We start from the raw sequence: 27,908 nt of genomic DNA on the forward strand, positions 1-27,908 counted from the left end.
AAAATTAATGAAAAATGTTAGAGGATGAATAAATTTTGTAATTTATAATTATTAATTAATTATTATTAATAATTTTAATAATGTAAAATTTTATTTAAAAGTGTGTAATTACTCACTTTATTTTTGTCAGTTATGTGCTGGCAAAATTTCAATAAAATTGTTGAGCCCTAGACTTTTTTTAAATTAATATATCTAATAAAAACAATTAAAATTTTGTTGTCTTTTAAATATAGTTATTAAGATCGCTTAATTTTTTTATTCTTTTTTTAAAATACATTAACTAAATATATATTGTAAAATTAAAAAATATTAGTAATTTTTAAATTATTTTCATGATAGAAGATATATTAAGAATTAACCTATGCCATACTCTTAAATGTAAATGTGTGTCAGCAAATGAAGAAACATAACATTTGACGTTTGAAGGTTAAACTAAATGATAACAAAGTCCTTTAATTGTATTCTATAATCGTCGTCGTGAAACACGTTGAAAAGATGCAATTTGTGACTTTACTTGGAGAGGAAACTCAGCACAGATACTCACCAAAAGCAACCAATCCATTAGCAACAAATAAAACATTCCAGACTTTTACTGTACCTGTATGTGTTTAGAATTTTTTCTTTTTTTTTTAAATATATTATAATCAACAGGATTACTCTGAAAGAATTTTCTTTTGGGCAAAAAAACAGTTCCAATTAATATAAAATCCAAATATGTTGGAATCTTTCATACTCAAAGGCAGTAAAATCAGCATTGTTTCTATTTTCAATTCAGTTTTGGATCTTTCAAAGTTGCTGCCTGCACTTTTTTGCTTCCAACCGAACGAACGCTGTCAGATAAAGAAAAAAAGGAATTGAAGAGACTTAATCGAAATAAAGAGCTGCAGATTGGAGATCCAACAATGGGAACAAACATGAACATCTCCACTTTATATGGTAGAATCGGATAAAGATAACTTCATATCCAAGTAATAAATAAAATAGAAATATATTATTCAAATACATAAATACACATTCATAAGCTTTGATCAGTTTCACTAATCACTATAAAAAGTGCTGCTGAATGCTGATGATACATAGATTATTGAGTGAGTGAGAAGTAGCTATGGGAAATGATGATGATAATACTGATCATATTGAGAGTGTGACGTGTAATGAGACGATAAAGAAACAAGAGAATACGAAGCAGCTCTTCCAAATCTGCATGGAAGGTAGATGGAAGGAAGTTGTTGAGATCTATGAGAAGGAGAAGAGAGCTCACACGGCAAAGATAACGAGGGGAGGCGAAAGCGCGTTACACCTGGCAGTCATCGACGGCCAAGAGGAGGTGGTTTCAGAGCTTGTGGATCTGATTGTGAAAGAGAAGAGTAAGAAAGAGGCTCTGAGAATCCAGAATAAGAGGAAGAACACGGCATTGCACTTTGCAGCTTCCATGGGGACTAACAACATGGTTCGGGTGATTGCTGATGCTGATCCCGAGCTGGTGAGTTTTCGAAACGTTGATGGCGAGACGCCTCTCTTCCTTGCTGCTTTCCATGGAAGAAAAGAAGCTTTCATGATCCTTCATTATATGTTCCACAAGGAACCAGGGACTCCCGTTAACTACTCTAACTGCAGAAGAAATGATGGTGACACCATTCTTCATTCTACAATTGCTGCCGATAATTTTGGTAAGAGCAATACTAAGGGGCAGCAACTTTTGTGATTTATAGTCATTAAATAGCCATCAATGATAATTTTAATGGTGTGAAATTGGTGTGAAATTTTCATCCAATGGCTCACTTTTTTTTGCTGGTTACATGATGGCCAGAATTTAACAAAATTACTGGTCTCCTAGACTTTTCCTTTTGGTAATGATGATAGAGACATGGATTGGTTTAATTTTCTTTCTTGATCTATGTGTGTCTAATTGAGCTGTTTTTACAGAATTAGCATTCCAAATAATTCAGTTATATGGAGATCTTGTGAATTGGGTGAATGAAAGGGGAGCCACTCCTCTCCATTTCCTTGCAACCAAGCCTTCTGCTTTTAAAAGTGGCAGTCGTCTTGGCCGAATAGAAACATTTATTTATCACGGTAACTCTTATTAATTATATTCACACATATGCATGCATACATACATGCTGGAAACTTAGGTGCAGTCGATTTTACGTGAAATTGATACGAAAGAGCTGTTAGATGATTTGACTGATTTGACTAAATTTTTATTTAACGACTCTCAAATATCAACTTCACATGAATTCTACTTCACCTGAGTTTTCATCTACATATATAGCTGATATTATAATTATTTCACACTATATTATAGTATAATACTCATACCTTTTATCCTCAATTTCATTATTATAACTGTGTTATATATTTTTGGAAGGTATACGTGTAAAGCAACTGAAAGCTGAAACTAATTACCGGCCACAAACTGAAATGAGAGACAACAGCAAAACTAGATATCCAAAGAATTATCAAGCATGCGTGGACTTTATGACCCTGATGAAAAATGCAGCCTGGGTTGGTATGCAAAATAATCAATCATATCCTCTTCTGTTCTCTCTCGATCTCCTTTGGAAGATTATATAAGTTTGATTTTGATATAATTTATACTTTACTGTTATTGTAGTTTATTCATCGGTACATATAAATCAAGTCATTGAAGAATTATATTACTTACTATTATTAATTGCAACTGATGTGATTTAATTTGAGTCTATGTACTGCAAAAGGAATGATTTGATTCTATAGTTATGTATCCACCAGCTACCACCAAATTCCCCGTGGTAACCTTTCTGATTGGAAAATGTTCAAGAAAAAATCATAATAAAACTCAACGAAGGGACCTTGAAGCACAAGAAAGAATTGCTTCTCAGACAAACCTCTTAGGTAAGACCATATATATGTCTGCATTTTAGTGCATGCAGAACAATTACCATATATTATGATTAGATACAACAAATTTTATTTTGTTACAATATTTGAAAATTAAACTACTCTAGGACGGGACTCTAAAGCACAAGAGAAATCTACTGTCAATGAAATTGAGACAGACTCTTCATCAGGTGAGGGATGAACTATTAATTAGTGATACACATACTCACATGTATACTTTTAACTAAAAATGTTGCTTCAATTTTTGTATTTGAAAGTAGTATATCTGGAAACTCAATTAGGACAAGGAGGGGATGGTGAAGCACAAGAGAAAACTAATGCTGACACAAACTCCTTAGGTGATGTCTAAATATTATTATTTTAAAATGTATTCGAATATACTCAACACAGATAAGAATCTAATTAGCATGATATAAATAATTGTCTAGGGTCCGAATCTGAAGCTTGGTCGCACCCCCTATTTCCAGAAAATTACGAATGCTGTGCTGGCTTCCTCGCTTTTATATACACGGTCATCTTGGTAATCTTTGGAAAAGGTATGTCAAACATATATATAGGGCGTTGTGGATTAAGGAAAAGTCTAGGAAGCCAGCAACTTTATTAAATTCTGGCCAGCATATAACCAGCAAAGAAAAGTAAGTCATTGGATGAAATCTCATACCAATCTCACACTATTAAAATCATTATTGATAGCTATTTGATGGTTACAAATCACAAAAGTTGCTGTCTCCTAGCACTCCTCATAGATTAATTCATGGTTGACATAATTAAGGGATTAGTGTGTTTTTTAGTGATAATGTGATATATATGTTGTACTAATAAAAGGGACAAACATATTCAAGAGGATAGGGCGAAAGAAGGAGAAGCACACATGGTCTAATCAAGTAATGAACGAACTTCTGAAGCGAGTGTCCTTGTATGAATATGATGGCAATGGCAGTAGTAGTGGACCTCAAGATCAAGATCAAGGGACATCTCCATATAATGTTTATAATAATGATGCTTTGGATAGAACCAGAAATGAGCAGCATGGTTCCACCAGCATAGCTACTAAGGAGATGGAGACACCAATATTAATAGCAGCAAGGAATGGGGTAATAGAAATGGTGGAGAGAATCCTGGAGGCAACAGTGCGCTGCACTTGGCAGCCAAGCTTGGTGACTATACGCCTTGGATCATTCCCGGAGCAGCCCTGCAAATGTACTGGGAACTCAAGTGGTATATGGTAAGTACGAAGTCATCATTCAGATACACAGTTATCTTCATATGAAGTTAATATTATATTTAAGAATAAGTAATGATTTGATAAATTTAACTAAATTTCAAGTGGTGGAAACTCAGATACAGTCGACTTCACGTGAAATTGATAACTGCCGTTAGATGATTTGACTGATTTGACTAAAGTTTTATCTAATGCTTCTCAACTATCAACTTCACATGAAGTCGACTGCACTAAGTTTTCACCATCTCAGTGAAAACTCAGGTACATTTAACTTTACATGAAGTTGATAACTGAGCCGTTATATAATTTGAATGATTTGACTAAAATTTTATCTAATGCTTCTCAACTATCAACTTCACATGGAGTCGACTGCACTTAAGACAACCACACGTGAATCTTTATCTTAATTAATTTAGATATTATTATTACAAAAGACTAATTAATATGATGCACACAAACAGTTTGTCAAAGATTCTATGCCACCACGTTTCTTTGGTCGATACAACAAAGACTGCAAAACCCCGAGAGAGGTGTTGGTTGAATCTCACCAGAAGCTCGTCAAAAGCGGCGGGGAATGGCTGAAGCAAACCTCGGAGTCTTGCTCCGTGGTGGCTGCTCTGATCGCGACGGTGGCCTTTGCAACCTCCACCACAGTACCTGGTGGAGTCCAAGAAGACACGGGGGTGCCAACGTTGGAAAGCACCGCGGCATTCAAGGTGTTCGCCATGGCATCACTTGTTGCTCTTGCATGCTCTGTTACCGCGGTGGTGCTGTTCCTGTCCATACTAACATCTCGATATCAAGAGTATGATTTCGGGAATAATCTTCCTCGGAAGCTTATATTGGGTTTGACAGCGTTATTCATGTCAATTACGTCGATGCTGGTATCTTTCTGTGCTGGCCATTTTCTTGTGCTTCGGAACAAGCTAAGGGATGTTGCACTTCCAATATATGCAGTGACATGCTTGCCAGTAACACTTTTTGCTCTGGCTCAGTTTCCATTATACATTGATCTTATATGGGCTACGTTTCGGAAAGTGCCACAGCGTAGCTACAAAGCCACTCGGCTTTAGTGTTAAGGTGGTGCAAATAAAATTTCTCGTTTTTTTGTGTGTTTTATTTTAGTTACATAAGGTGGTAGAGAAAAGGTTGTTAATATGGGAATTGGTGAATGAAGTATGTGATTTACGAATTGTACTATATATGGAATGCAAGTTACAGAGTTGAATAGAAGGCAAGCTATTTATAGTAAAAGCAACAGATTCTATGCATAACAAGAAACTATTCTATACATATCACTATACTGTTCAATATATCAGCACGTAATACACAAACTCAGCTCCAAGTAACTTAATCCTCATTATTCCCCTAGTGAAACGTTCAGTTTAGCTTTAAATTTGTCATAGGAAAAGTATGAGGAGACAATAGTCTTATTGTACAATGTGTACAATGGGATTTAATTGTAATTAAAATTAAATTATAGATAGTTATTTAATTTTAAATTCTTTCTAATTTAAATTTTGAATTAAATTAAGATTACCCTCAATTATAGAATCAAAACAACAAACCCCTCTCTCAATCCGCCATTACCTCCTTTCTCTCCATCGCTTTTTCTCTAACTAACTCTTATCTCTCTTCTTCGTTTTTTCAACTCAGATCACTCCAACCATCACCCCCCAGCCAACCAACCACCATCACCCACCCTCTTTCTCTTCTCTTTCTTTCCTCTTTCCCCATTTCTCCCGTGTTCGTTGCCCCATGCCCCTATTCGCGCCTGCCAGCTCCGGCGAGCAACACCCCGGTGCAACTCAGCAGCGGCTAAGTTATGTGCCACTGCAACACTATCACTGTCCCCGTTCTTCTTTTTCTCCTTTATCAACGCAGGTTCCATCCCTTTCCTTGTCTCCGGTTCTTTCTATTTTATTTATTTCATTGCTTTTAATTCTGGTTTCTGCATATAGATTAGGTTTAGGACTAGTTAATATCTGTTGCTAGATTGAATGTGTTTGCTGGCTGAATTTTATGGGTTGATTGCTGCTTTCATTGAACTGAATGCTCTGTTTACACATGATGCACACCATATGCTCGATGAAATGCCTAAATGAAATCTGTATGTTTAATTCTTATGTATGGCCAGCATTTGAGTTAAGTTCTATTCTCATGAGACATTATAATTTACAATTGTGCAGTTTTATGTGATTTCTAATGATGTTTGAGCTTAAATTTTGTTATGCACTTGTTTGTGATTTTTTTATCAAAACACTAATTTGGTTAAAAATTCAGATGTTATCAATTGTTTGGTATATTTTTAAGAAGTGCATACCATATTTTATTGAGTGATTTGAATGAAATGGTTTATTCATGTTGGTTTTGAACATAAATGATCACATGCATCATCATTCGTTTTTTGAAGTTTTTGAGCAATTAAAATTGGTTTCATCAAAATTATTGCTTTTTGAAAAAAGGGCTGTGTTTATGTGATTATTTTATACTCTTTGACATGAATAAGTGGGCTTTTTTATTATTGCCTTGATTATTTTCTTTGTGCTAATTTTGATTAACCCTTGCAAATTCAATACACAATTGCAATAACTAAGGTTTCCAGCCTCAATTCACTCTAAATTGCTTTAGTCTAAGTTGTTTGCGCGTTAATTACATTTATTCCTTTATTAGTTACATAGGCTCCTTAATTGTGGAAAACCTCACTTTTTTTTGAGCATATTATACATTTTCAACTTGTTTTCCTCAACATTTTACATATTAGGTTTGTCTTCATATTATTACTCTGCGAAAGTTCTTTAATGGAGTCCAATATGGTTGAACCGCTATGTCGTGTTCCATCTTCTAGCGGCAATGAGAATTCATCACATACACATGAACACTTAGCAAACCATGATGTTGTCGAGGGTGAGAAATCTAATATAATGAGCAACGTTCGTTGAATGCATTGATAATGAATGGTTATTTTCATGTGAATTAGATATTCATACTCAATGCAAGTGACGTATTTATTTTTATGTTTAATGCTTACCCAAATGCATCATAAACATTCATGATTCAACCAAATTTATGAAGGTTTTATGTCCATGGTATACTTTTATGTATGAGAAATTTGTATGTGTTAATTAAGCATGGCATATTAATGTGACGCTGGATGAAACTAGGTCTTTTTTGGACTAATTTTTATTGGTATATGAATTTATATGGCTTAATGTAAATTGCATGTATAAGCATGAGATTGTTGAATATGAAAAATAGCAAATGTTATTGTCATCATTAAAATTTAATTTGATAATGAAAATTAAATAGCCAAGAGTTAGTTATCAACGAATGGGCGACTTAATATGCTTCCTGCATGTTCAGTTTGTGATCACACATGATAAACACTAAATGAATAAAAAAAATAACTCTAGTTACCATTGGCTCTGAAATCGATGTCTGGACTATGTGCTTGGTAGTTGTATCTACTGCATGTTCATGTATGTGATGTATAGTGACATTGTTTGTGCTGGTTAGTGAGGTTTCTTTTTTGGTCTCTGTGCTTGGTAGAATGATTGACTTAATTTCTTTTTTATGGTTGCATTGTTTGTGCTGGTTAGTGAGGTTTCAAGCAAATGATATACACTAAGGATTTATCTTATTATTTTTTTTAGAATTGTAGGCCATGCAATTGTCAGATGTTATTGAGGTTGGAAGTGAAGAGACGGATCTTGGTTACGAGGTTTGGACTCTAGAAGTCGGTGCTCATGTTGGCCGCAATGAGCCCCGCCAATTTGATGGGTTCATGTCTTTGTTAAGTTCATTCGACAATAATTAATTTCTGTTGGACATGACTTTCAGTACGTAATTCATGTATTAGATACTATAGACGAAAACAGTTATCTGGTATGGAAAGAATGGGTTTATTTTAAAAAAAAAATTTGGATGTTCGTTTCTAAATATTAATGATGTTCACCGTTATTGTATCCATCCGAATGGTTAATTTATTAGACAAGACGGATGTTCATTCTGATTATATGATCCCACTTATTGATTACACGATTATCGCTACTCACAAATGTTGGATGTTCATCTTTACATATAGCTGGATGTTCAGACCGTGGTCACTATAGCGTCTATTCAGGATGCTTCATGAAATTTTGGCTCAATGTCAAAATTCAAGAACTCAATGCTTAACAAATTCAAGTTATCTGACTTTGGAAAAGTAAACATAAATCTCTGGATAAAGACTGAATGTTCGTTATAGTAAGAACCTAGATGGTTACTTTCACAAAAAAATGGATGTTCATTTTCGCTGCAACATCTGTTCAGAATTCTTTATGGAAACTCGACTCAAGTTCAAATTTCAAGAACTCAGTGCTTAACAATTTCAAGTCGTTCCACTTTGGAAAACTAAAGATAAATCCCTGAATAAAGACATAATTAGACGAATTTTTGTTTTAGCTAGAATATGAATAGTTTCAACCATCTGATTATCTACTAATGTATCGAACCAAAAAAAAGGGCAAAAAATATTTTTCATGAACACCGAACATCCAATACCCTACTAAAGTACCAATCCAATGAGATTAGAAAAATGCAAATATGCACCAACTTACTTTAGCCTGTTAGCGACTCAAAAAAGTTATATCAATTAATTATGCAACATCTTTAAAAATGTTTCTCATTAGTATAGCTAGTGTTCCCATTTTCTCCACTATAGTAGCATTTATCAACTAATTACAAAATCATAGACTAGTAATAGTAACAGCAACTTCATATATAATAAAGAAATATCAAGCAAGGTGTCAAGTTTCAAAATCATGTTACAGTAGGAACCAAATAATAAAGTTAGATTCTTTAGGATACTGCATCATACGGATGTTTCTCTTTTAGCATATGTTTGACAAATTTTTACACCAAAATCAGCTATGAATTCCCTTGGTTTCCTTCTTTCATTGCTTGTTTTGGTTGCATTTTCCATTGTGCAGCTGGTTCATGGAAATGCAAAACTAAGAGCTCTTATGGACTTGAAATCCTCACTAGACCTGGAGGGAAAGATCCTTAGCTTTTGAAGCAGTGATGGTGATCCATGCAGTGGCTTGTTCCAAAAAAGGCCAGTGTTCAGCTGGTTTATTTTACATCGCATCCAAAGGACCACCTAGGTCAGGAAAATAAAATACTATTTGAACTAGATTAACAAACTTATTTCACATTTTTCGCTCAAAAGTTATATCAATTGCAACAATTACAAACAACAACTAATTTCTCATGGTCGAACAAACTAAAATTTCATGTATTACATTTTCATCATGTAAAATCAAGCAAACAAGCAATATATACTCTCTACATTAAGAAACGCAAGTTCAGTGTTGTTTCATGAAAGCAAGAAACTAACCCACTTAACGTGGATGCTCGACGACGATATAGTTCTGATGTTCGTGTTGGTCCTGGTGAATGGTTTACGTCAGGCGGCAAAGCTGTTAAATCAACTGCAACAATTTCAAGCAACAGCTAATTTCTCGTGCTCCAAAATAATAAAATTCCATTTTTTGCCTTTTCACCATGTAGTTTCAGAAAACTAAGCATCTTAAACACTATGTAAAACAAGTAGCAACTTCAATGAATAATCATGAAAACAAAAAACAAAAGTACTCACCATGGATGTTCGAAAAGGTTCTAGAACAGGTCAATTGACGCGACAAGGATCAGATACGCAGTTACAAACCGTGCACCGTTGATGCTTCCGGTGAGGGCGAACAGGCGCGGCGCTTGGGGGCAGCAACTCGGGTCAGAAGGGAGGACCCAAAGTTCCACCAAATTGCTGCCACATTCGATCACGACGAGGGGGTGGGGGGTCTCGAAGCCGGACGTGTTTCCGGAGCTGCTGCAGGTTGCGATTTGGACGGCTAGGCAGCGGTGTGGGAGTTGGTGAGCAGCGAGGAGGAGTTGAATTGGGGTTGGTGGTAGGGTAACGCAATCAAAAGGGGGTGAATTGGGGTAATTTTATTTAGGGATTATAATTAGGTTAACTAGGTGTTTATTATTATCTAATATAATTGGATTAGATAAAAAACCCATTGTATACAAATGTCATTGTTTTCTTAGCGAGACTCTTATTTTAAAACAATACGATATCTCTGTTAAAAAATTCGTTAAATAGTAATAATAATTATTTTTGTGAAAATTTTATTTATATTTTATGAAAGTTTAAAATCTCTCACAAATTTTTTTTAACAATATGACTAATTATAACCATTATTACCACCACTTTTTTCATCTTCGTCATTATCACTTCTACCTCTATTTACCATAATCATACGTTATCATCATCCTTATTTCTTCTATCGTCATCATCACTAATATCAATATCATCAACATTAATGTTCTCTTCCTTTATTTCTTATTCGATGCTATTTGTTCTTCGTATTGCAATTACTTTTTTTTATCAATGGTTTTTGTCCACTTAATTATCACAAGTGAAGGAATTTTTTTCACTTAACTATCACTAGTAAAAGAATTTTTTAAAAAGTAAACTTATTAATAGTTTGTGGGAATTTAAAATCTCAAAAATTATAAATAAAACCCATACAAAATTAATTTTTATTATTATTTAATAAATTTTTTAATAAAAAAATTATATTATTCCAAAATAAAAAGGATTAAAGGTTAAAATGTCTTTTTTAAGAAATCATCTTATCCTTAAGAAAAAATGGACAAAGACTCGGTTGGATATTTACTCCAAAAATATTTGCCATTTGTTCTGGTTGTATGAATGTCCTTTTATACAACTTTGGTAGTGAGAGGGATTAATGATTTTATAGAACATAAGACCTTGGTAGCATAAATTGTGAGATTCTATTAACAGCATATACAACAAACAGCTGGTCTAGTAGTGCAAGCATACTCAAGAGTCAAGACTGTCGACAAGAAATCCAAAAACTTAGTATGTATAATTCTACATACAGTATATAGTATATATAATTGTGAAAAACGTTAAAAAAGGTGCAACTTATATATGGCTTTGCTTGGATAGGAAATTTAGCACTGATACTCACCAAAAGACACCAACAAAGACAAGTAACTAATATAATAGGATCGGATAAAGATAACTTCATATCCAAGTTGATCAGTTTCACTATAAAAAGTGGTGCTCAATGCTGAATTGCTGATACATTATGGAGCAAATGAGAAGTGAATATGGAAAGTGGTTATGACAGTTCGGCGCGGTGGGATCATGAGACGACAAAGATGTTGTTCGAAATGTGCATGGAAGGCAGATGGAAGGAAGTGGTTGAGATCTATGAGAAGGAGAAGAGAGCTCACACGGCAAAGATAAAGAGGGGAGGCGAAAGCGCGTTACACCTGGCAGTCACCGACGGCCAAGAGGAGGTGGTTTTAGAGCTTGTGGATCTGATTATGAAAGCGGAGAGTAAGGAAGAGGCTCTAAGAATCCAGAATAAGAGGAGTAACACGGCATTGCACCTTGCAGCTTCCATGGGGACTATCAGAATGGTTCGGGTCATTGCTCATGCTGATCCCGAGCTGGTGAATTTTCGAAACGTTGATGGCGAGACCCCTCTCTTCCTTGCTGCTTTCCATGGAAGAAAAGAGGCTTTCATGTTCCTTCATTATACAGGGACTCCCAACTACTATAACTGCAGAAGAAGTGATGGTGACACCATTCTTCATTCTACCATTGCTGCCGACAATTTTGGTAACATAAACTCTTTATTTTGAGAAGAGCAATGTTAGGGCCAGCAATATTTGTGATTGGTAATCATTAACTAGCCATTAATGATAATTTGATGGTATGAGATTGGTGTGAGATTTCATCCAATGACTCATCTTTCTCTGCTGGTTACATGCTGGCCAAAATGCAATAAAATTGCTAGTCCCTATACTTTTCCTTGAGAAAGTTTTGTGTCTTATTAAAATTTAGCCAATATTTAATTATTAAAAAATATAAAATTTTATATTATTAAATATAATTTTATATCATTAAAATTATTAATAATGACTAATTGATGATTATAAATGATAAAATATGTTAGCCTTCTAATACAGTTGGGAGGTGTAATTAATTTTATGTGTAATTAATAGTTAAAAACGGTTAGATAATAATTTAATTAAATCTGTTAAATTATTTATTAATTTTCAACTATCAACTTTAAATAAAATTGATTATACCTGAATTTTTATAAAAAATTTTAACTATTACTGAACTGAACTGAACTCTTATGAAATCATTTGAAAAAATTTTAAAGAAATATATTTATTATAAAAACTAATTTTAGTGATAGCTGTAAGTATGTTCATCAAGAGTATGTGCAAGTATGTTCGTATAAATTTCGCTTTGTTGCTTTGGCATAAATATTCACTCACTTGCTTACTTTTCTTAATTTTGTTTATATATATTATTAATTGAAAATTTTTACATATAAAATTTTGGTGAATACTATGGTGTCTAAAAGATAGTGTTTATTTACTAAAAAAAATTAAAAAATAATATTTAATTTAAAAATATAACAATAAATAATTTTTAAAAATTCAAAACTTACTACAAAAAAATAAGTTAGACAAAATTTAGACACCAACTCATAAGCACCATATAAAATTGGCTTAAATTTTTATTCATTATATATCTAAACACACACCTATGGGAAGCAGCTTTTTTTCCTTCTTAAAAAAGTAAAGTTTAAACATATGTATAATATGTATACTATATACATAAGAATTTAATTTTAATGTCCTATCAGTATAAAATTATTTTATACATACATCTATCACATAACGTTATACTATATGAAAATAATACCACTTCCACGAGCCATATCTTAACCTCCCTAAGATAATGGGACGGTTAACACCCTAAAAATATGGCACTACTCCAACGGTGGTTATTGGGTCACCACTATAAATACACTGACACCTTTCAGGTATCTCTAAGTCCAATACTCTCTAGACCTGCTCACACCCTTGCTAACTTAGGCATCGGAGTGTCTTTGCAGGTACCACCCCCATCTCTTCGTACAAACAAGTCGGACGGAGTCTCCCGAGTTGCATACCCATTCGGAATCCTCCTCCTTCGCACATTTGGGCCAACCAACGCCATCCAGCCCATCAATTTCCGGTTACCCACCGTAACATTGGCGCCGTTGCCGGGGACCCGAGAGATCAACCAGTGATGGCGGACAGATCCCCCGAAGAGGGTCATGTGGAGTCAGATTCTGAACAAGAGAATCTAGACACAGGCAATAATGATGCAGACTTGACCCTCCACCAGGAAATTAATGATCAACACCGGGAAGCTCTTCAGAAGGGCGCGAATCAGAGAAAGAGGGGCCATCCCATGTAACTGAACTCATGGGATTAGTCTACAGTCGCCTGGAGCAATTAGAACAAGAACGGGAGCGACAAAAGGAAACCGAAAAGAACCTAAAAGAGGAGATGGAACGACGAAAAGAGTTAGAGAGAAAACTCTTAAAGTTAGAATCCTCCCTCAAAGGTCACAACTCCCGTGATGAACGAGAAGAGCCGCCCTTAGGAGGGGAAGATCCTTTCAGCGAGGACATAATGAGGGCAAAAGTTTTGAGAAACTTCAAAAGCCCCGATATGGACCTCTATGACGGAACCATGGATCCAAAGCATCACTTGAGCAATTTTAAAAGTCGGATGTACCTAGCTGATGCTTCCGACGCTACACGATGCAAAGCTTTCCCGACCACCCTATCGAAAGCAGCGATGAAGTGGTTCGACAGCCTCCCCCCGAGGTCGGTTACTAGTTTTGAAGACATCTCAAGGAAGTTTTTGATGAGGTTCTCAATCCAGAAGGACAAAGTAAAACATGCACCAAGCCTCCTGGGAATAAAACAGAAGGTCGGAAAATCCTTACGAGCCTATATGGAAAGGTTCAACAAAGCATGTTTAGAGATTCAAGACCTGTCCACAGAGGCAGTCATAATGGGGTTAGTCAATGGACTCAGAGAAGGCCCCTTCTCACAATCCATATCTAAAAGACACCCCGTTTCTCTAAGTGATGTACAGGAAATAGCTGAAAAGTACATCAATATGGAGGAAAACGCTAAGTTGAGAGACCTGAGTTGGCGCCCTGGGTTCCCTCCCTCAACAAAAGAGAGGGAAAGGGAAACCAAGAAAAAGGAAGAACTCGGTCTCGAGAGACCAAGAAAATACCACTCTTATACTCCTCTAAAAGTTTCTATAGTGGATGTATACAGAGAGATTTATAACACTGAAAGACTGCTACCCCCTAGACCCATTAAAAATAAAAAAAGGGGGGAGTCGCAGCGATTACTGTGAGTACCATAAATATATGGTCACTCCACAAACAACTGTTACGACCTTAAAAATGTGATAGAAAAGCTGGCTAGAGAAGGTCGGCTTGATAGATATCTCATAGAAAGGTCGGACGGTCATGGGAAGAGAAAGCGAGATGATATGGATAGAAGAGACCCACCGCCGCAGACTCCGGAGAGACATATCCATATGATCTCAGGAGGGTTCGCGGGAGGGGGACTCACCAAATCCTCTCGCAAAAGACATCTCAAAAGAGTCTACCAGGTCGGAGAAGAGTCATCCGACCTCCCTACCATTTCATTCACAAAAGAAGATGGGCAAGGAATAATCCCTGGACACGATGATCCAGTAGTAATAACTATGATCCTGGCAAATGCCCATCTCTACAGAACCCTAGTGGACCAAGGAAGCTCGGCGGGCATCCTTTTTAAGCCCGCTTTTGACAAACTAGGGTTGGATGAGAAAGAATTAAGAGCCTACCCCGACACTCTATACGGATTAGGGGACACGCCAATAAAACCACTGGGATTTTTGCCCCTCCACACCACTTTTGAAAAGGGGGAAAAATCAAAGACTCTGAGTATAGACTTCATAGTCATCGATGTAGGGTCAGCATATAACGCTTTAATCGGCAGAGCTACTCTAAATTGACTCGGAGTAGTGGTATCTACACCCCACCTTTGTATGAAATTCCCGACTTCAGCGGGGATAGCAACGGTAAGGGGAGATCAAAAATTGGCAAGAAAATGCTACAATGAAAGCCTAAATCTGAGAGGAAAGGGCAGAGAAGTTCACACAATAGAGCTCGGAGGTGCAAGGGCCAGAGAAGAGCTGTGACCACAACCGGGAGGAAAAACGGAGGAGATACAGGTCGGCAAAGAGGAAGGAAAAAATACTCACATAGGAGCCAACCTAGGGGAAACCCTAAAACAAGGGTTGACTAAGCTCCTAAGAGATAACTCCGATCTCTTCGCCTGGAAGGCCTCCGACATGCCTGGGATAGACCCCGAGCTCATGTCCCACAAGCTCTCGGTTTACCCGGGGTCCCGACCTGTACAACAAAGAAGACGCAAGCTCGGCCCGGAACGAGCCCTAGTAGTAGAAGAACAAGTACAGGCACTCCTGGAAGCTGGCTTCATCAGAGAAGTCAAATACCCAACATGGCTAGCCAATGTAGTGCTAGTCAAAAAACAGAATGGCAAATGGAGAATGTGTGTCGACTATACCGACTTAAATAAAGCATGTCCCAAGGACCCTTATCCACTGCCAAGTATTGATACCCTAGTGGACTCCAGCTCGGGGTATCAATACTTATCATTCATGGACGCCTACTCGGGATATAATCAAATCCCAATGTATGAGGCAGACCAGGAGAAGACATCATTCATCACACCCAAAGCTAATTTCTGCTACGTGGTCATGCCATTTGGATTGAAGAATGCAGGAGCCACATATCAAAGGTTGATGAATAAAGTGTTTTCTTCTCACTTCGGGAATCTAATGGAAGTATATGTCGATGACATGCTGGTAAAGACCAAGAAAGAAGTCGACCTCTTGTCCGACCTCTCACAAGTCTTTGACACCATAAGGCTGCACGGGATGAAACTAAATCCCGCAAAGTGCGCCTTCGCGGTGGAGGCAGGAAAATTTCTAGGATTTATGCTAACACAAAGAGGGATCGAAGCCAATCCCGATAAGTGTAGAGCCATCCTAGAGATGATAAGCCCGACTTGTTTGAGAGAAGTCCAGCAGCTGAATGGCCGACTTGCAGCCCTCTCCAGATTTTTGGCAGGATCGGCATTAAAATCCCTTCCACTATTCTCCTTATTGAGAAAGGGATGTCAGTTTGAATGGACTCCTGAATGCGAGGAGGCGTTCCGAGAGTTCAAAAAGTTTTTAAGCCAACCTCCTATTCTGACCCGACCAGTATTTGGAAAAGACCTCGTCCTGTACTTATCCGTAGCGGACAAAGCTGTTTCATCAGCCCTGATAAGAGAGGACGAGGTCGGACAACATCCAGTTTATTTTATTAGTAAAGTTCTACAAGGCCCTCAGCTAAGGTACCACAAACTAGAGAAGTTCGCCTACTCCTTAGTAATAGCCTCACGAAGGCTACGACCTTACTTTCAGGCCCACACAATAAGAGTCCGCATAAACCAACCCATGAAGCAAATCCTCCAAAAGACGGATGTTGCAGGGAGAATGGTTCAATGGGCAATAGAGCTCTCCGAGTTTGACTTAAGATACGAAACTCGGACAGCGATCAAAGCCCAATGCCTCGCCGACTTCGTTGCAGAATACGCAGGGGATCAGGAGGAAAAACCAACTACATGGGAATTCTATGTAGATGGATCCTCCAATAAAACAGGAAGCGGCGCAGGCATAATATTGGCAGATGAAAGAGGAACCCAGATAGAGGTTTTCCTAAAATTTGAATTTCCAGCTTCAAATAATCAGGCAGAATATGAAGCATTGATTGCTGGATTGAAGCTGGCAGAAGAAGTCGGTGCTACAAAAGTGATGATATACAGCGACTCACAAGTGGTGACCTCCCAGATAAGTGGAGAGTATCAGGCAAAGGACCCAAATATGAAGAGGTACTTGGAGAAAACTTTGGAGCACCTTGGGCGCTTTGCAGAAACCGAGGTCAAACACATAACTCGGGATCTAAACAGCAGAGCGGACGCCCTATCCAAGTTAGCAAGTACCAAACCGGGAGGGAACAACAGAAGCCTGATCCAAGAAGCCCTCCAGGAACCCTCAGTAGTAAAAACAGAAGACAAACAAGAAGTACTTGAGGTAGTCGGTTTAAACCTCGGATGGATGAGCTCCTTGGTCGAATACATGAAATTCGACATCCTCCCTAAAGAGGAGAAAGAGGCAAAAAAGATCCGAAGGGAAGCACAACACTACACCTTGGTGAGAAATATTCTCTACAGAAGGGGGATATCAACACCATTATTAAAGTGTGTACCGACCTCAAGAACTGCCGAGGTATTAGAGGAAGTACATAGTGAGATCTGCGGAAATCACCTCGGAGCAAGGTCACTAGCCAGGAAAGTAATCCGAGCTGGATTCTACTGGCCGACCTTGCAGAAAGATGCCATAGAGTTTGTGAAAAAGTGTCAACCATGTTAGATGCATGCAAATTTCCACGTGGCTCCACCAGAAGAGCTCATCAGTATCACTTCTCCATGGCCCTTTGCAAAATGGGGAATGGATTTGTTAGGTCCTTTTCCCCAAGCGCCAGGACAAGTCAGATACCTGATCGTGGGAATAGATTACTTCACAAAGTGGATATAAGCAGAACCATTGGCCACCATCACCGCACAAAGAAGTCGGAGGTTCCTCTACAAAAATATCATCACAAGGTATGGGATACCTCATTCCATTACTACAGATAATGGAACCCAGTTCACCGACTCTACCTTTAGAAGCTTAGTAGCCAGTATGAAAATCAAGCATCAGTTCACCTTGGTGGAGCACCCGCAAGCCAATGGGCAAGCCGAAGCAGCCAACAAAGTCATACTGGCAGGACTATAGAAAAGGTTACAAGAAGCAAAAGGAGCCTGGGCTGAAGAGCTCCCACAAGTGCTATGGGCTTACAGGACAACGCCCCAATCCGCCACTGGAGAAACACCCTTCCGACTAGTTTATGGCGTGGAAGCCATGATACCAATAGAAATCAATGAACAAAGCCCAAGGGTAATTCTCTACGACGAGATCGGAAATATACAGGGGCACAAAGAGGAGCTCGACTTACTCCCAGAAGTCCGAGAAGAAGCCCAGATAAGAGAAGCGGCGTTGAAGCAAAGGATGACTACAAGATACAACAAAAAAGTCATTCGAAGAGCATTCACCCCAAGTGACTTGGTCTTAATCAGAAACGACATTGGAGTCAACAAATCAGGGGAAGGAAAGCTCGCCGCAAACTGGAAGGGACCATACAAAGTCAATGAAGTCTTAGGAAAAGGTTATTACAGAGTGACCGACCTGAACGACACTGAGTTCCCAAGGTCATGGCATGCTTGTAATATGAAAAGGTACTACAGCTAAAAGCGAACTCTACTCCCTGATGTACTCTTTTCCCAACTTCATGATTTTTTTCCAATATCAAAGGGTTTTTTTCTGGAGGAGGGTTTTTAACGAGGTATCATAGTAGAGGCTAAGGGAAAATAGGCTATTAAAAACCCTTAGTAGCAAGAAGGTACCTCCCCAATTAGTAAAGATCTTTTTTCATTTACAATATCTCTTATAAACTCCTTTCTATTTTCTAAATCTTTCTACGAAACGCGCCAACTTAAGCTCGACAAAACGTGTAAATCCCATGAACCGATCTAGATGGTCGTCAGGATAAAACGATGAGGTACAAGTCGGTGTAAAAAGGTTATATAAGCTGATTGTAAACAACTCGGAAACGACCCGACTCATAAGTTGAAATGAAAACCCGAGTAGAGAAGCTCGGAAACACTTCGACCCGTAAATCGGAGTGAAGAACCGAGTAGAAGAAAAACGCATCGCAAAAATAACCTAAGTCATAAGAACTCAATAAAGCAAAGTTGAGTATAAGGAATAACAAAAAGAGATTAAAAAACCTAGGAAAAAGTTTAAAGGCTGTCCTAAAGTCCTTAAACAAAAAGGCTCAGAAAAAACAGACAAGCCAAAGGGAAAGGTTTTCAGAAAAAGATCAAGGGGACTTCGAAAATCAAAATCAGAAAAGCATACACGCATAAGGTAACTTAAACCCTTATCCAAAAAAGGGTATTTATTTTGTTAATTTAAACCCTTATTAAAAAAGGGTATTTTTAAATATTTTTGTTTACGGCCTTGAAAGGCCAAAAGAAATTGTTCAACAAATACCACCAACAAATATAAAGAGTTTAAAAAAGGGGAGACCCACAGGCCAAGCCCCCATATAGCCACATAAAATTATTTCTGCAGAGGAGTAGACGGATCACCACCACCAGAGTCAGGAGGAGCGCCACCAGGACCGGGAAGAGAGGCATCCACAGGAGATGAAGAGGAAGTCGGAGGAATAACAGAAGAGCTCGGAGCATCCTTAGAACGAGGAGGGGACTCAATGATCCTCTGCCCCCGGGTCTTCAATTCTGACTCGGAAACGATCACGGGGGTAGGAGGATCCACAATTGCACCATTAATAACGACTTTGTCAGGATCTAAAGGAGAAAGATCCAAGTCGGGAGCAATAACTCCGACTTGCTCCTTAAAGATCCTCCAAGCCTCCTCGGCACCATCAGCAATAGAGTCCTCCAACTCGGTATATGCCTTCCGAGAATTCAGCAGATCATTCTTCACAAACACAAGATCTTCAAATAAACTTTGATAGCTAGCCTGTGCTATCTTCCTCAAGTCCATCTCCATGTTGCATCGAGCTTGCAACTTCCTCTCCTTTTCCCGGAGATTATCTCTCTCCCCCTTCAACTTGGCAACTTCCTCCTTCAACTCCCTCTCATGCTCTTGAAACATACGAAGCCTTCCCTCCAGCTCCTCGACCTTCGAGGTCATTCCCAAAGAGCTGAGGGGAACCTTCTCAAAAATGTCTAAGAGTTTACCGCAAACACCCGCCGCCTTAAGGCTCTCCTCAACCAGAGTGGTAAGGTGGCTCCGAACAGAGACATCATCCATGCTTATGCGAACATGGGGATAGATGTTCTTTCGGACGAATGCAAGAGCATCCGCCTTAACCTCGAAAGAGCCAGACTCTAAAGTCTTGCGCTTCTTCTTCTCTGGCTCAGTGGAAGGTCGGGCGGAGGGGGGCGGCTGAGAGGAAACCGAAGAAGAAATCACAATGGGCTGGGAAGAAGTCCCAACGTCCCGAGGAGGAGGAGGAGGAGAGATAACCGCCCTAGCACCACCAGTCCTGGCGCGAGACCTTGCTCTAGCCTCCTGGACTCTCTGATAAGACTCCTGAGCATTTGTCTTCGCCATCTCTGAAAAAATAGATGATAGATTAAGCCAAGTCGGAAAAGTCAGTCAGACAAGTTGGAACCCTAAACAAACAAATGAAAACTACCTATCTATGCCTGAACAAAGGTCGGTGACCCCTGGAGAAATTTTTTAGTGTCCAAATATGGGGCCCTCCCCCACGCTTCTCGGAGGAACCCCACAATGGCTGCTTCTACCTCATCCAGGTCGTCTAGACCATATTTCTCGCAGGGAGAGGCCTCCAGCCAGTACAAAGGAAAACGGGGAGAAGAATTATCATCCAGGAAAAAGGGGTGCTGACCCTCTACAGCTTGCACTTTGAAGAAATAATTTTTGAAGTCATGGAAAGATTCATCAAAAAGGGTGAAAACTCTCCGACCTTGTATAGCTCGGAAAGACACGCACTGTTGTTTATTGTTTAGCCCACTAAAGGGTTTGGTCATATGAAAAAGATAGAAAAAAATCTTCAAAGAGGTCGGAAACTCCAAAGCATGGCTAATAAATTGATAAATTTTCAAAAAACCCCAAGAGTTGGGGTGAAGCTGAGTAGGGGCAACTCAACAGTGATGCAAAACAGACATCTCGAAATCTGAAAAAGGAAGAAAAACACCCAAACGGGTGATCATACACTCATACATAAAGAAAAAATGAGGGGCCGCCTCGTCGCCCCTCGCAAAACAAACCCGGTCTTCTGGACCCGGGACCACCAAGTCATACTTCGCCTCGTCTTCCTCAGAGGTACAAAGTCTGTGGCGAGTACGAAGATGAGTGATAAACTCGGTATCGACCAAAGGTTCCTCCCCTAGGACCATGACATCAACCCACAGAGAAAGAATATCTACGGAAGCCATTTCTTTTCTTAAAAAGGGTGACAAAAACCTACAAAGGAAAAGAAAAGAAAAATAAAAAACACGGTCTCTAAAGGGAGGGAATACGGAACTAAAAGTCCACAAACCAACCTATCTATCTACAAATAAAAGCATGTAAATAGAAAAGCATGTTACAGAAAGAACTAACCTTTATCTGAAAATGAGGGTTGGAGGAGGAAAAAAGCCTTCGAAAACACGAGAATGCAGCACGAACGAGTGAAAAGGAAAAATTTGAAAAATCGCAAAAACGAAACAATGAAAGAGAGGGAGAATATTTATAAGTACGTGGGGGGTACAATGGTAAAAACGGGGCAGTCATTAATGAGAATGCACCGTTACCAAGACCATCACTCCCTACGCACATCCCTAAACGGACACGATGTTTGATTAGACGTAACCGTCAGAACCGAAAGGCTACGAAAAGTCACGTCGGTTTTGGACCATCACGTCGGTCCTCCTACAAGTCAGCTACGACCCCGAGTAGAATACTCAGGTTACGAAAAATCACGTCAGTTTCGGACCATCACGTCGGTCCTCCTACAAGTCGGCTACGACCCCGAGTAGAATACTCGAACCCAAATCTTGAAAGGAAAATTGGGCTCGAGTAGGGGCACTGTTCATACCCTGGCCCAATAACAAAGGCCCAGGATCAAGCAAAAGACCTAATCCAAAGGGTTAGGCCTCACCAGTACCAATCTTCATCCTATGAAGTCGGTACTCATCACGACCTGCTTTTCATCCTATGAAGTCAGTACTCACCACGACCTGTTCTAAAGAAGTCGGGCACGAGATTAGCTGGCGGATAAACACTCATTTAAATGAATAACTATCCCTAGAATCTCTCTAACCACTTCCACGAGCCATATCTTAACCTCCCTAAGATAATGGGACGGTTAACACCCTAAAAATATGGCACTACTCCAACGGTGGTTATTGGGTCACCACTATAAATACACTGACACCCTTCAGGTATCTCTAAGTCCAATACTCTCTAGACCTGCTCACACCCTTGCTAACTTAGGCATCGGAGTGTCTTTACAGGTACCACCCCCATCTCTTCGTACAAACAAGTCGGACGGAGTCTCCCGAGTTGCATACCCATTCGGAATCCTTCTCCTTCACACATTTGGGCCAACCAACGCCATCCAGCCCATCAATCTCCGGTTACCCACCGTAACATTGGCGCCGTTGCCGAATATAAAATATAAATTATTATAATTTAAATTATATATACATATTTATATACAAATATATAGCAATAACGTTGACATAGTATTTTTTATATATGATTCTAAATTTAGTTTCTTGTTATCTCTAATGAACTACTTATTAAATTTGTTTGGCAGAATTAGCACTGATAATAATTCACCTTTATGAAGATCTTGGGAATTCGAAGAATAAAGAGGGAGCCACACCTCTCCATATACTTGCCTCTAATTCTTCTGTTTTCAAAAGTGGTAGTAGATTTGGCCTAATAGAAAAACTAATTTATCAAGGTATATCATATTAATTAATCCACGCATACATATATATAGCGGATATTATAATTAATTGATGTTATTTTTATAAAAAAAAATATTTAAAAGATAATAAAAATTAATTCAAAGTAGTCTAAATTTTTTTATCTTGTACTCTCTAATTATTATTAAAATAAATAAATAAATAATTTTAGATCTAATAAATACTATATACATAAAACTATTCATGTTAAATCAAATAAAATAACTTTAAATAATTATTTCTTTAACATTACTTAATTATTCATTATTGTTATTATTATGTTAACAAGTGCATTATTTTTGGAAGGTATAAGCGTAGGGAAACTGGAAGTAGATGAAAGTGATTATCTGCCTCCCTATGAAACGATTGACAATGGCAAAACTAAATATCCAAAAAATTATCAGTCATGCATGGATTTTATGAAACTGACGAAAAATACAGTCTCATCCGGTATGCAAATTAAAAGGGAATCATACCCTCCTCTCTCTCTCTCTCTCTCTCTCTCTTGGAAAACATATAAGTTTAATTTTGGTATATATATATATAATTTATTTTTGGGAACCTTGAAGCACAAGAAAGAATTGCTTCCGAGACAAACTTGTTAGGTGAGGCTGCATTTTAGTGCATGCAGAAAAAATACCATATAATCATATATTATGATACTAATCTGCAGATAAATTTTGATGATTTTATAATCTGGATCTATAATTAATTTTTTAGGACAAGAAGCCGAAGCTTGGACGCTTCCGTCGTTATTTCCCGCCAATTACAAATGCTTTGCTGATTTTCTCAAGTTGGTATTTATGATTATGCTGGTGATAGTATTTGGAAAAGGTTGGTCCTCGTCGTAAACATCTTTGATCTTCACTTATTAAATTTACGAATTCCCGTGAAGTTGATATCTCAGAACCGTTAGATGAAAATTTAGTCAAATCAATTAAATCATTTAACAGCTCTCAGATATCAACTTCATGTAAAGTCAATTGTACCTGAATTTCCACCTTATTTAAAACTACACATGCATAAAGGTACACTCGAAGTGATACGTGAAAAGAAGAAAAAACATTTGTGGTCCGTTCAAATAATGAATGAACTTTTGAAGCGATTCTCTATGTATGAGTATGATAATATCCAAGTGACAACAGACCCATGGGACCAACTGATAGACCAAGATCAACGGATACATGAGGGTATATTGTAACAAGATTCCTGTTAGGCCACTTAATTGTTTAGTTTTTTGGCATTAACATATTATCTGAAATGTTAGAAGAACGGAAGGTGGAGATGGAGAAGACGGAGGCAGTGATAATAACAGCAGCAAAGAATGGGGTAACAGAAATGGTAGATAAAATCCTGGAAATGTTTCCGACGGCTATTCATGAGTTGGATTCTGAAGGGAAAAACATAGTGCTATTAGCCATAGAGAATAGGCATATCCACTTGTATCAGCTCCTTCTCAAGAGAAATATGGTGAAGGACAGCCTACTGGCAAAATTGGATTACCGAGGAAACACTGCCCTGCACTTGGCAGCCAAGTTGGGAGCTCCAGGCTATACTGATCTCTCTCGCCGCAATCCCATCGCCGCGCTGCAAATGCACTGGGAAATCAAATGGTACAAGGTAACAAACTCTTATTCTACATGTTTTCCAAAACATGTCATGTAAAATCCTGATCATGATGTGATGCAGTTTATTTTAAGATCCGGGCCGCCACGCTTCTTTCTTAGATACAACAATGCTAAGCAAACTCCAGCACAGATCTTCGCCGAAACTCACCGGGAGCTTGGCTGGGTAGGTTGTGACTGGCTGCAGATAACCTCTGGATCTTGCTCCCTTTTGGCATCGCTGATTGCCACGGTGGCCTTTGCCACTTCTACCACCGTTCCGGGTGGTGTTGGCGATGGAGAGGATGCTGGAATTCCAAACTTTATAGACAGGACAGCGTACAAGGTCTTTTCCATCTCATCACTCATTGCTCTTGGCAGTTCTATCAACTCACTCGTCTTGTTCCTCTCAATACTTGCATCTCGATGTCATCCTTCTGATTTCGAAAAGAGTCTGCCCAGGAAACTTATCTTGGGTTTGACATCCATGTTCTTGTCCATTATTTCCATGCTGGCTTCTTTTTGTGCTGCCCATTTCCTTGGAACCAGCAGCAAACTCAGGAATATTACTGTTCCTATATATGCCCTGTCATGTCTTCCTCTGACATATTTTGCCTTGTCTCACTTTCCACTATACATCAAACTTTTCTGGTCTACCATTCATGACGAACCACAGGATACGTTCGACTACGCTCCACTTTAGTTGTGAACAAGTGTGCCCTCAATCTACCAAGCTTTAGCCCTTCATGGTTCATGTTCCTGTTTCAAGCTTTAAGAATTAAGATCATATGATATAATCAGTGAATAAACTTCATACCTTGCACTTTTGCTTAGTAAGAAACTACTGATCTTGGTGGATGCTTGAGTATATCGTACATGTAATATTAAACGTTTTTTTCCTAACAATAGCAATCTTTCCTTTATGTAACCAATGATGATTGATGAGTTCAGGTATCATAACTCCAAGGACACACAGGAAATAGTAATACTATGGGGGGTCACCGGAAAAAATATGAACTGTTTTAATTTCTTGACCTCTTCAGCTCGTCCAAAGAATACATCTGTCTTCAAATATGGTTTTGGGATAATTGTAAAACTACTAGTGAATAAATTACCAGTTTTCTAACTAATTAGTAATCACAATAGAGAAATTGAAAGATCCGAAAATAACAACTCTAGAAGACAACGGTATCAAGCATCATTCCTAGAGTTTGAACGATGTTGGAAGACATCAAATTCGAGACATGCTCTTCAAGGTGCTTCTTTGCATCTTGTCTTCCCACATTTGCTATCGCAAGCTTTTCTGGGGGCAGCTCATCTTCCTCTTGGACTGCCTTGTTGTATTTCACGGCAAGGTTCAGCATCTCCTGCAATTCCAAATTAGTTGAGATATATCACCATCTAAATCTAATCTGAAAAATAAACCGGACTGGCTTTCAAATCTTAGAAAGTTTAAACAGCAGCATAATTGCAAAATCAAACACTTTATTTGAGTAAAATAAAACCCGGGCGGCATTCAACCTTACACGCTGAATTCCTTGAATTTACCTGAACAGTCTGCTCATTAGTCTTAGAATGTGTATCAAAGTGCTGAAGTGTCAAACCATCGGTCCATTTCTTCTTGTGAAGATTTAGCAACATCTTCTCCTCAAGTTCATTCTTCCTGTAGTTAATGGCTATGGAATAGTAATGCCTGTTCAATCCATGGATCAACGCCTAAAGAGGGCAAATATTAGTCAGAAGCTGCTACCACGAGTTGGAAAAAAAAACAGTGATCACATTGATGGCAAAAATAAAAATGAAAAATAGAAAAAGGAGAGGCATTGAATAACGCACTTGAATAGATGGTTTGTTCAGGTGCCCCAGATTGGACGTCGTCTGCCTCGGTTCTTGGCCAAGCATCATAGTCTGTGGATTGATCAATCTGAAAGCGTCGATCACTACTTTTCCTTTAACACTTTGTATTGGATCTACGACAACGGCCACGGCACGCTGATTCAAAGCCTCAAAACTCTGCAAAACACCAAATTCAAGAGCAAAGTTATCCAATAGCAAATGTCTGCAGCACCATACTAATAAGAATTGATAACAGTTAGTATAATTACTGCACTTAATTGTTATGCTGGGACACATCCTGAACTAAAATCATCAGCAACTCAAATTTCACATTTAGTAAAATAGACAATAGTTGGCACTTGGCACTTGGCACTTGGCACTTGGCAGTGCAGTCCACCACAGTATTTCAATCACAAGAAAATAGTTTGCTTCCATTGATAATCTAGAAATATTCTATCTCAAAATGAAGAGTACCCTTCTCAGGGAATCCGAAAAACAGAAACATTAACTTTATTCACCCCAACATAACATCATGAACCAATAAACCAGCCTAAATGAAAGTAGGGCATCCAACTTTAGTCCACAATTTCCCAGGTGATTAAAACTATAATAACTTGGTTAACTGCAACATTAATCCTCTGGATAAGCTAGTATACTCAGAAACATGGTATTAAAACACAAGGATGAACCAATGCACGATCCAGACAAAAATAACCGAAGAAAAAAGATAAACTTGAACCTGTTGTGTATTGATGTCCACACCAGAAAGCCAACATCCAAATCCAGGATGTGAATGGTACCACCCAACAACCATCTCTGGTCTGCCAACACAAACAAACTAACTGACATTGATGAACTCATTCATTCATGAATTAAACCCAACACAAATAGTTAAAAAAGTATCATTTTTTTAAAAATATATATTAAATACCGTCCAGTCTGTTTGAGCATATCAAGCATGTTAGTTTGGAAGACATGATCAACAGCTTCAACACTAACACCAGTTCCACTCTGTGGCATCGCAAACACATCAACAACGCGTACGGTATACTCATCCACGAATTCCCCAAGCATCAAACCCATCACTTCCATTGGAACCCCAGCTCTTCCTATAGCAAATAGCACCCGAATTCAGCTAAAATAGTATTTTTCTTAAGAAAAAAAACCTAACTTTGACATTGAGCTGAAACATAAAAAGGAAAAGCAGAGATTTGATTGGGTTAAAGGTTGAAACTTTTTACCGTGCTTGAGCATCTTGAGGAGGGCGAGCGAAGAGATATAGACCTGCTCGGAAGAATCGAGTGTGGGGGAATCTGGTGGTGGGTGCCCTAGCGCCCCTCCTGCACCTGCAAACATTCTCTGAAGCCGCTCCATGATTCTCAACTCTCTAAGAATAATATTTTTTAAATTACGAGTAATATTGTCAATTTTTATTAAGTAATAATATCTATTATCTAATCATTTATATAATAATAAAAAAATTATTATTATTAAATAATTTTATTCTGTAGCGGTGTCATGCTATTTTTATTTTCAAATTTAGGCTTTCCTCAACTTCTTTCTCCTGTCAGACTTTCATTTTTGGAACACATTCGGTTCAAAATAGTATCTATTTAGTTCTGTGAGCAAATAAGAAACTCAACTTTGACCTTCGTTTCCAAGCTAGATCATGGGTCTTAGGATATAGAATTTAAAGGATTTGATATATCATGAGTTATAGTATAAGAAAAAGGGTCAAATTTTTTAAGTTTA

The 27,908-nt window shown here is 38.2% G+C and overlaps 3 protein-coding genes and 1 pseudogene across 4 annotated transcripts; 3 read left to right on the forward strand and 1 right to left on the reverse strand.

Annotated features, from left to right (window-relative positions):
* The first annotated feature begins 1,100 nt into the window (after positions 1 to 1,100).
* LOC107468077 (uncharacterized) lies at positions 1,101 to 5,338 on the forward strand (annotated as a pseudogene).
* Positions 5,339 to 11,284: 5,946 nt separating this feature from the next.
* LOC107468075 (uncharacterized) lies at positions 11,285 to 23,567 on the forward strand. The gene is made up of 5 exons (XM_052255228.1): positions 11,285 to 11,801; positions 22,563 to 22,712; positions 23,023 to 23,165; positions 23,273 to 23,321; positions 23,437 to 23,567. Exons 1-5 carry the CDS (start codon positions 11,285 to 11,287, stop codon positions 23,565 to 23,567), a joined length of 990 nt encoding a protein of 329 aa, XP_052111188.1.
* Positions 23,568 to 23,755: 188 nt separating this feature from the next.
* Positions 23,756 to 25,170, forward strand: LOC127742735 (ankyrin repeat-containing protein ITN1). 2 transcript variants are annotated; one of them, XM_052255460.1, is made up of 3 exons: positions 23,756 to 23,906; positions 23,984 to 24,336; positions 24,406 to 25,170. In XM_052255460.1, exons 1-3 carry the CDS (start codon positions 23,801 to 23,803, stop codon positions 25,021 to 25,023), a joined length of 1,077 nt encoding a protein of 358 aa, XP_052111420.1. In that variant the 5' UTR covers positions 23,756 to 23,800; the 3' UTR covers positions 25,024 to 25,170. The 2 variants fall into 2 exon arrangements, with proteins under 2 accessions (XP_052111420.1, XP_052111421.1); XM_052255461.1 differs by having other exon boundaries at positions 23,987 to 24,336.
* Positions 25,171 to 25,318: 148 nt separating this feature from the next.
* Positions 25,319 to 27,543, reverse strand: LOC107468117 (26S proteasome non-ATPase regulatory subunit 14 homolog). Its single transcript, XM_016087354.3, has 6 exons — positions 27,398 to 27,543; positions 27,088 to 27,265; positions 26,896 to 26,977; positions 26,157 to 26,333; positions 25,869 to 26,036; positions 25,319 to 25,687 (listed from the first exon to the last, which is right to left on the reverse strand). The coding sequence occupies exons 1-6, from the start codon at positions 27,528 to 27,530 to the stop codon at positions 25,496 to 25,498; spliced, it is 930 nt and encodes a 309-aa protein (XP_015942840.1). The 5' UTR covers positions 27,531 to 27,543; the 3' UTR covers positions 25,319 to 25,495.
* Positions 27,544 to 27,908: the final 365 nt, after the last annotated feature.

Source organism: Arachis duranensis, chromosome 10, assembly GCF_000817695.3.
Source record: "Arachis duranensis cultivar V14167 chromosome 10, aradu.V14167.gnm2.J7QH, whole genome shotgun sequence".
Classification (NCBI taxonomy): Eukaryota; Viridiplantae; Streptophyta; class Magnoliopsida; order Fabales; family Fabaceae; genus Arachis; species Arachis duranensis.